The sequence below is a fragment of the Lipotes vexillifer genome, unplaced genomic scaffold (genome assembly GCF_000442215.2).
Source record: "Lipotes vexillifer unplaced genomic scaffold, Lipotes_vexillifer_v1.1 scaffold1378, whole genome shotgun sequence".
Taxonomy (NCBI): domain Eukaryota; kingdom Metazoa; phylum Chordata; class Mammalia; order Artiodactyla; family Lipotidae; genus Lipotes; species Lipotes vexillifer.
In genome coordinates this window covers 1634169-1644269 of record NW_006775104.1, presented here as the reverse complement: position 1 = coordinate 1644269, position 10101 = coordinate 1634169, and the positions used below count along the sequence as shown (strand labels likewise).

Below are 10101 nucleotides of genomic sequence, written 5' to 3'. Positions count from 1 at the left end.
GAGCGGGGGCCTGGGGAAACAGAGGTCATGGGGTGGGGGCTGGGAAGGGAGTGTGGCAAGGTCTCAGCCCAGCTCCTGGGACTGTGGGCCCAGAGGGAGTGGAAGGTTCTGGGGAAGCAGGGCAGGAAGTGCCCTGGAGGCCCCCAGTGTGTAGCTTGGGGAAGCCCAACCACAAGCCAGGGGTCTCTTCTGGACCAAGAGGGTCCAGGGTCAGCATCGCTCTATTTGCTCCAAGCCCCACCACCCAGAAAGCCACCCAGGTCCATGCTCCTTGTAAGATAAAGGAGGGTCAATGGGCCTCTGCCATGCCCTAGGTAAGCAACACAATCAGGTGTGGTCCTATTAACACTCGGCTGAGAATGGGCTCCAGATGACTGGGCATTTTCCAAGGGGCGGTGGAAAACGATCAGCAGGGCATCTGAACTGGGAGCAGCCAGAGGACCATCTGAGGACACAGGCTGCGAGAGGCAAAGGGGGAAAGCCAGCGAGAGGATGCTGAACACACTGGTGTTGGCACACATCCACCTACAGGGAGAATCTGCCCTGGGACAGCCGTGCCCTCTCCACTCCCACAGAGATGGGACACCTTCCTTCAGGAAGCAGAGGGTTCTGTGACAAGCCTGACCATGAGGACCAGGTTCAGGGGGTCTGGGATCAAGGTATGTCCTGGGATCTCCACTGCCGGCCTCAGGGCCTCCTGCAGACCCCATTCCAACGCCCCAGCGCCTCACTCTTATTTCTGTCCACCAAATCCTACTCCCCCCACCCAGACAATGAAGCCTCCACGGCACTTGCAGGCTTTCGGTTTCCAGAGTCTGGGGAGAACTGGGGAAATGCTTCCTAAAGGAGAAACACTGAAGGGAGGGGAACTGCCCCAGAACCGAGCTGTAGTCGGGACCTGTCAGTGGTGAGAAGATGGGTGTGCTTTTTATTTTCTTCTCATGCTGCTCTTATTCTCCAATTTTTCTATAAAGAACCTACATCCTTTGTATAATAAAAGTGTTAATTTTTAAAAGATGGAAAATAAATCACATTCTTCTTTCAGGCCTTCTGAAAGAAGATTCTAACCCTTCCATCTTCACAATGCCTTCTTTGACTCACCCTGCCCAGAATCAGCCTTCTTGGGTCTGAATTCTTATTAGAATCAGAATCACAAAGCACAATTGATTCCAGCTGTTTCAAAGACAGTCTGACATGTTTAACTGGTCAGTGACCCTGTGCCCCAACTTCTCTCTCTTCTAGTTTCCCCCAGGGCCCCCCATTTTGAGTCCAGAGCGGTGCTGGCTCCATTCCCCCACTGATCCCCATTCTGTGTCCCAGGACAAACTCAGGTCTGTTGTCAAGACCCAATCCCAGGCAAGGATGTGAAGAAACTGGAACCTTTGTGCACTGCTGGTGCACAGGTAAAATCGTGAACCACTATGGAAAACAGTATGGGGCTCTTCAAAAAGTTAGAAATAGAATTACATATGATATAGCAATTTCACTTCTAGGCATATACCCAAAAGTTTGAAAGCAGGGACTCAAGGAGATATTTGTACACCCATGTTCATAGCAGCACTGTTCACAATAGCCAAGAGACGGAAGAAACCCAAGTGCCCATCTATGGATGCACAGATAAACAAAATGTGGTAAATACATACAATGGAATATTATTCAGCCTTAAAAAAAGTAAGGAAAACATGATACATTCTATAACATGAGTGAACCTTGGAGACACTTAGTGAAATAAGCAAGACACAAAAGGACACATACTGTATGATCCCACTTAAATGTGGTACCTGGAAGTAGCCAAATACACAGAAAGTGGAATGGTGGTTGCCAGGGGCTGGGGGAAGTTGAAGAATGGGGAGTTAGTATTTAATGAGTAAGGAGTTTCAGTTCTGCAAGATGAAAAGACTTCTGGAGACGGATGGTGGTGATGGTTGCACAACAATGTGAATGTTCTTAATACCACTGAACTGTACACTTAAAATGGTTAAAATGGTACATTTTATACTATGTATATTTTACCACAACAAAAATAATTAATTAATTGATTGACTGACTGAAAGAAAAGACCCAACCCCAGTGGCTCCAGCTGGGTCGTCAGCCATGTTCTCAGAGCACCAGGCTCAGCCCTACCTCACTGGTGAGGGCTGGATATTCCTTAAGGGGCAAGCATGGTGTCTTTTCCATCTACTCTGAGTCATGTCTGGCACACAGTAGCAGCTCAATAAATGTTTGTGGAATGAATGAGAGGGTAATATAAGACCACTTATATCTATAATTGATACAGAAGATGACAAGAAAAGAATACTTTTCTTAATATCAGGTTGGACACAGGAAAGCTGCATGTTTGTGGGCCACACCTCTCGTCCATCCGCTGGCTGGGGACATGGGGAGGTAAACATTTTCAGTCTCTGCCCACAGGGTGCACAATCCGCCCACGGGTATCAGAGCATCACAGACATTGCGGAGTGGTCATTATAATTCAGAACCATGCTGTAGCTGAGCCAGACGCCGGAGTGACCTGGGGACTCAGCCAAGCCCTTGAAGGAGACAAGAGAAGAGCCGATAACCTTAAAAGGGGGAGGTTGGGGAGAGACAGGGAAAGAAGGGAAGGGCGGGGGAAGGGCAGCCCTCCCCAGACCCTGCTACGCCCACCCTGTGTAGGGCGAAGGTGTAACCTCACTTCCACCCCCGGGTCAGCAGCTCCTCTGCCAGGCCCCCAGCTCCAGCCCCACAGGGCTCCTGGGTCTCTGAGAATGAGGCTTTCATTCAAGCCAGTGAGTCAAGACTGCACCCCGCCCCGCCCCGGCACTCCTTCAGCAGAGGACCAGAACCCCCTGGAGGAGGTGGCCTTCTCTCCACGCCCACAGAGCGCAGAGTCTGGAATGATCCCACGATCTGCAACCTGTAAAACCTGAGGGCTCCAGCATACTGGCCAATCAGGTACAGGTCTTTCTCATCCAGCAGGGACCCTTGCGGAAGCAGGGAACCCTTCAGTACCCTCTCAGGCCTGGCTGGGTGTTCCCTTCCTCCTGAAACCTCTGGGGTTACCTGACCTTGACTCTCACCTGGTAGCCTGCCCAGGAGCCTGCTCTGCTTCCGCAGGGCAAACAGTGTGCAGCCACCTCCTGGGCCCGGGGCTTTACACACTGCACGCTGTAGCTGCCCTACCCTTCCAGCACCCCTGCAAGAAGCCCCAGGGCCCCCCCTCCTACAGGCTCTGCTCCTCAGTGACTGAGAGGTGGGCTGTCTAGCACTGTATTCTGCCAGAATGCAAAGTCCATGTCGCCAGGTCACTACCTCCACTCCCCATGTGATGCATCCCCAATTTACTAATTAACCTGTTGTTTGTGTGTCCTCCCAAACAGAGGAGGAGCTTCCCCATGACAGAGACAGTGCCCCCCCACACCCAACTGCCAGCACGGTCCTGCCTCTGGCTAAGTGTCTGAGAGCACAGCTGGTGATTCCCAGCGATGGAGGTAGAGGTGAAACCTCTGCTGAAAGGATGAATGGAAGGACATCACCATCCCCATGTCACAGATGAGGAAACAGAGGCTTAGACTAGGTGAGCTGCCCAAGTCCCCACGGCTACTGAGTGGCAGAGCGGGGAGTGAACTAGCCTGCTCAACACAGACACTCATCTTCCTCCACAATGGTGACCTCTTGGCAGGGGTAACCCGGTGGCACCTGGGTTCTGGCTGCATCAGTACCTTTACTCTGCTCCCCCATGTGGCACGTTCTCTGGGTGTCCCTTCCTCCAACCCCCATCTCCCTCCCCTCAGAGCAAAGCACCAGGAGCCCCCAGCCCAGAACAGCCTCCGCTGACATGTCCCAGAGGCCCTTGTCCCAGGAGTAGGGACAGCACGGTCCTCCTCTCACCCTGGCGCTGTGGCTGCAGCAGGGCCAGATGTCTGGGGGGAGGTGAGGGTAGGCAGGAGGGCTCTCAAGTCACAGGTCTGAATCCAGCCATGGCCCCAGCCCCAACTGAGCTGTCCAGCAAGAGGGGCTGAAACATCTCCACCCGACACATCGGACAGGAGAGGCATCTGGGGGGCTCCACAGGGGTCTTGAGGGTTCCCTGGCCTCTGGCCTGCCTCAACCCACAGCCAGTGGTGGCCCAGCACCAGAGCATCCAACAGGCCCCCCGGAATCCTGAGAATTGTATACTGTGCAATGATCCTCCTCGGGGCCTGGGGAGAATGAGGCCACGGAACGTGATGGGCACCTGTCTGTCCCCCTTCCCTGCCCAGGCCAAACTCTCTGGCCACCCATTAGTCTCTTCTCTCCCTTAGATCCAGGCCCAAACTGTCACACCTCAGAGTTGATTTATTTTTCTTGTGGCCTTGCTCTCAGTGGGGTTAGAGAACAGCATGTCATCACTCTGTCTAAATATTACAACTCCACAGAGAATTGACGAATGTGACTCATCACCCTTCCACTCCAGATTGAGAATCCCCAGGCCTTTCTTTGCTGATAGGAGTGCGGTAATAATCATAATAATAACAGTAACAATAATAGCTGCTCCCAATTAGTGAACACTTGTTCTGTGCCAGATATTGTGCTAAGCGCTTTCCTCATATTATTTCATTTACTGTTTTTCTTTTTTGTTAAATAAATTTATTTATTTTATTTTTGGCTGCGTTGGGTCTTGGTTGCTGCGCACGGGCTTTCTCTTGTTGCGGTGAGTGGGGGCTACTCTTCGTTGAGAAGCACAGACTCTAGGTGCACAGGCTTCAGTACTTGTGGCTCGTGGGTTCTAGAGCGCAGGCTCAGTAGTTGTGGCGCACGGGCTTAGTTGCTGCGTGGCATGTGGGATCTTCCTGGACCAGGGCTCGAACCTATGTCCACTGCATGGGCAGGCGGATTCTTAACCACTGCGCCACCAGGGAAGCCCTTCATTTCCTCTTTAACAAACCCTGTTAAGTAGGTACCTTTCCCATCCTATTACGCAGATGAGGAAACAGGTTCAGAGTGGCTCAATGCCTGTAACTTGCCCTGGTCACACAGCAGAGCCAGAATGACATGAAGGGCCGCCTTGCCTAGGGCCCCAGGGCTAATCACTGGACCCTGAGCCAAGCTCCAAAGTGCATTTCTACACTGTGATGTCATCCCTCCACCTACTACTCAACCCCCAACCCAAGTCAAAGGTTCAGCCCAAAACCAGAGACCAGAGCAAGCAATGTGTTTCCACCAAGAGCAGCACGCGGAGGCTGATGAAACAGGGAAGAGGCCCCAGCGGGATATTTGCATATGATTGCTAGCGGCTGGCCTCTGATGTGTACCAGCCACCCTTAGTCCTGGCAATTTCAGAGCCAGAATGATGTCTGTCCCCATGAAAATGATGGCATCTTAGCTTTTCTGTCCTTTCATCTCTTTCCTGATTGCTGTTATTGATCCTGAGCACATTCTAGAACAGACAATCCCCACCCCCCATGGCTGGGGTCTGATTCCGATTCTTGCCGTGCCGATGCTCTAGCCACTCTTGTGATTCTTGTATTGACCCGAAGTCACAGCCTTTGTGGGAGTGGAGGGGTGAGGGGGTGTCACCCAGAGGGTGGGCCACTCCGTAGGGCAGTCACTGCGGAAGAGGCCTGAGTCAGCCTCTCTGACCAAACCCTTTTGCTGGAGGGCTGTGGGCCCAAGAGCCAGCAACAGAGGGGTGGGAAGTGAGACGAAGCCCCCCATTTGGGAGGACAGAGGGGTGAGAGGGCAAGGTACTGGACAGAGATGCAGAGGAGGCCAGACGTGGCAGACGTGCCAGCCAAGCCAGGCTGAGAACCTGTGCCTAGAACGCCAGACGGTTTCTGAGTGGTGAATTTTCTGGATTTCCTTTGTGTTCCACTTTTTAGTTTAGTAAATCTGCTGAAAGCTCTGCTGTGCTAAGAGCAATCGAGGAAAGCACCTTTTGTCCATGCTCTGCCTGGAACAGAGCAATGCCAGGGCCAGCGGCGTGGTGAGGACAGGACCAAGAGAGAAAATTCCAAAGGGCGGAGCTCAGGGGTTTGTATGTGTTGGGACCACTTGGCGGGTCACTCCTTCCCACCTGAACTTTGGACCTCTGAGACTTGTTCTGATAAATGAGGCTGTTTCTTTACATGTCCTAAGGTGGGGCCCCCCAGATTTGAGGGGCAGCCAGCAGACAGGAAAGGCCCCGTGGCTCCTGAGTCACACACTCGCAGGTGGGAAGCCAAACCTCTCTCCTCCTCTCCTCTGAGTCCCCTCTTCCCTGAGGGCTCCCCGAGCCTCCTTCCTACAGAGTCATCCACAAACCCCTTCTGCTGGCGTGTAAAAAAAATCTGTCAAGTAGTCAGACCAGGTAAAAACTCCAATACCAAAAAGCTTTCTGGGGGCGATTCCCTCACTTAACCAGTTATGGATCTTGGACAAGTTAATCTCTGTGCCTGTTTATTCACCTGTTAAAAGGAGATAATAATAGTACCAACCTCTTATATTTGTTGTGGGGATTAAGCAAATATACAAAAGCGCTTAGAACAGCGCTTGGGTTAAAGAAAGCTCTATACAAGCATTAACTATTGCTAGTGATTATTCCACCATGTGAGGACAGAGGCGGATGTGACAAGCCGAGGACGGAGACCTCGCATCAGCACCACCTACCGAGGCCTGGACCCCACCTCCCTCTTGAGGTGAGCCCGCAGCCCCTCGGGACACCTCCTCGGCGTGGAGACTCGGCCAGGGCAGCTTTCTTCCTGAGAGTCCAAGGCTGCTGCTGGCCACACTCTCCCTGTCTGACAGTGGCGTGTGGGCGGGCGTCATGGGGCTGGGATACTCTGAAAACTGAGGACAAATATATTGCCCAGGTACTATTTTCTCCCAAAGGCTTCAAATCTGTCTTGGGAGTTGGATGGAGGACACACGGGCAGAATCGGCAGTGTCGGATTCCGGGGCACACTGGGGACTGGGCAGCTCTGTCCACTCTGCAAGACAACATATGCCCTCCCCACTCCTGCTGCCATCAGCCTCATCTCGAATGTGTGTATTTGTGTGTGTGCGTGCGCGTGCACCCACGCACAATAATTTGTATTACTCTCTTTAACCCAAACTTGAAAATTCAGCCCAAACCTCCAAAATGTCCTCTTTACACCAACCTTAGAGGACTCATGGGTCCTAGGAAAACTCGCCCAGGGAGGAAGAACCCTCTCGAAGGCAAACACAGCAGCTCCTTTTCTGGGCATATGGGAGGATTAGCAGGCTCTCCAGGAAGCCATGCTGGATGAAGGCCACTGTATCGCTTCATGTCCCCACGGAACACCGAAGCAGATTTTGCACTCTGTTAATCTACATCTGTTTGCCCGTCCCTGCTGTCAGAGCTTCCGTCTAGGGAAGCCGCAAACACGCACTAAAAGGAGCGTGGGCTTCAAGGTGGGCCGACCTGGGAACACACCGCTTCACCACTCCTGGCTGAGTGACCTTGGCCGGGGGTCTTAGCCATTCCGAGCTCAATCTCTGAACAAGGGATGTTAATAAGGGTCCCCATCCTGCAGGGTTGTCAGCCTCCTGACAGGATTAGCAGTGAGGTGGATAATGCCTGGTACAGTGCCTGGCACACACTGGCTTAGAAGGCATGGAGGCTGCTGGATGGTGGTGAAGATTGAGACGATGATGGTGACATGTGGGTCCCAAGTCTGTACTTTCTGTCTCCCTTGTTAGGCTAGGAGTTTCCCCAAGAGCTGGTGATGTTGCTTTCTCCTTTCTGCTCCTTGCTGCAGCCTCACCTCCTCCCCACCAATACTAATTCACTTAACAGACCTAGAGGGGCGGGGCTGGGGTGCTCCAGACAACACACATTCCAAAGCCACCAGACCACCCCGTTGGGCTGTGCCCTCTTGAAGGGGAAGGAAGGGACATGTCACCTCTTTGGGGGTTCAGTCTTCCCACCCTGCCTTTGCCCCCCGGCCTCACCCCTACCTCACGTTGTCATGTTTCTGGATGTAAATTTTATGGAACATCATATCTTCCTGTTTGGCATTGATGTCTGCTTTCATCTCCATGGCAACGTGACGGGGAAGGACAGACAGCAGGAGCCGCTCCTGGGGAGGGAAGCAGATGCTTTCATCACAGCTCCTCCCCCTGCCTGGCAGCCCCCTCCCCTCCCCAGGCTTCACTCCTCCCCACCTGAGCCCCCACCCACAGGGCCCTGGAAAACTTTTCAGGCTCTCCTGAAACTCATGAAGCTAACGCTTGTGTGTGCTGGGTGTGGAGTCATGCCCCAGGGCTACCTGGCCCCCATCTCCCTGGGACAGCTCCTGGTTCTTCCGCATACATGGGGAAAAGTACTCCTGGTCAATCTGTAGTACCAGGCACCTGGGGTCAGAATCCTGGGTGTCACCTGAGACTTTGGGCAAATGACTGAACTTCTCTGAGCCTCCAGTTCCTTATCTATAAATAGGGATGGGGTTGTTGGGAGCTTTCGATGAGATTCGTTCAGTCACCAAATATTCACTGAGCACCGCCCATGTTCCTGGCGTCATGCCAGGTGCCAGGAGTGATAACCGTGAACGAGACAGGCAAAGTTCCTCCTTCGCAAATTCCCAGTCTTGTGGGGCTACGGGTACTACAGGGCACTGAGCAGGGTGACCTGACGCAGGCTGGGGAGAAGCAGGGTGGTCACAGAAGGCTTCGTGGGCACCAGAGGATGACATGTGAAGGAGGGGGCTCCATTTCGACGTAGGGGATGGTGGCCCAGGAGGATGGGAAAGCTTGCCAACTTTGAGAAACCAAGAAATTAAGACCGGCTGAAGGGGAGGTTGGAGAAAAGCCAGGAGAGGGGCCAGGGCCACCCTGTGAAGTTGGGTAGGGTCACGGCAGCCCTTGATGGGGTCTGGACTTGGCCCCCTTTCTGTGTTCTCCCCCGGGGCCTGCCTGCTTCGAGAGGCCCAACCTCTACCTGCACCCTCTGTAGCCCCCTCCCCACACCAGGCGCTCTGCCAGGCTCGCTCACGAATCCTCTCATCTGGAGCCTTTCCTCCTGGCGGTCTCCAGCCCTCCTCATTCCCTCTCCACTCCTTCAGCACCGGAAGCTGGGCCGCTCTCTCACGTGGCCCTAAGACTCTTCTGCTGCTCCCCTCCCTCCTCCTGGCCTCTGGGAGCAAGGTTTCCATCAGCGCCTCCTCTGCTCACCTCCCACACCCACTGCCTCGGCCGGCTGCCCGCCTTACGTCTTGCCACCAGCAGCTGACAGCATGCCCACGCCGTGCTCACCATGCTCCCAACGGCCCTTCTTCTCAAGTTCCCTGCCTTTGTCCATGGCACCCCCGTCCTCCTGATCACGAAGGTCAAGGCCTTGCTCCTCAATTAGAATCACCATCCTCAAGTACTGCTGCTAACCTACCTCAGGCTCAGCCCCGTCCCAGGAGGAGGGTCCTGGCTCCAGCTTCCAGCATCCCCTTGCCGCCCTGGGCCTTCTTATAGAGCCTCTGATCACTCTGCATTTCAATGTCAATGGTCTGTTACTGGGGTCTCCCTGAGGGTGGGAACTGCGTCTTGTTTGGCTCCAGAGCTGACAGCCTTATGCTTAGGAAACTCTAGTGGACTAGTGAGGAATGGTGCTCTCTGTGGGCTGGTCTGGCCACCCCAGACATCAGTGCACACGGCCATTAAAGGCCATTTCATATTTACTGAACTCTCAGTGAACAGCTACTGGTGATAAAAATATCACTACAAGCTAAAGGACAATTCTGTGGAAATACAGGATGACTGGGAGAAAGTGTGCTACAAATCGTATAGATTCATGAGAGACCTTCCTACATTTATAACTAGCTCTGGGGCTGAGGGCCAGGACGAGTGGGCAGGGGCTGGCTGGGGAACAGTGCTGAGTCCCCTCATCAGGTGGCACCTGGGAGCATCCTCAGATCTAAGAGCATCCTTTTCTGCAGAGGGCAGGGGAGGCTTGACTCTGGGCCCCGGCTAGGTGAGGAGTGCCTGTCCCCTGGAAGCATGCCTCCCCTCCCCAGTACCTTGGCCTGAAACATGGTATGGCAAACATATTTTCTCCCCCGAATCCCTGTGGATTTTCTGGAATGTCCAGCCTGGCTAGGGCCAGTGCAAGTAAACTGTGAGGCACTGTAAATGCTAATTTTTTTTTTTTTTTTG

At 53.5% G+C, this 10101-nt stretch overlaps 1 protein-coding gene across 3 annotated transcripts in view; it reads right to left on the bottom strand.

Moving 5' to 3' along the window:
* The window catches only part of ADCY5 (adenylate cyclase 5), a 164985-nt gene that overhangs the window by 62798 nt on the left and 92086 nt on the right, over positions 1-10101 (bottom strand). For all 3 annotated transcript variants that reach the window (XM_007449690.1, XM_007449691.1, XM_007449692.1), the window contains exon 4: positions 7918-8039. In XM_007449690.1, the coding sequence (XP_007449752.1) occupies positions 7918-8039 (122 nt within the window). The remainder of the gene's footprint in view (positions 1-7917; positions 8040-10101) is intronic.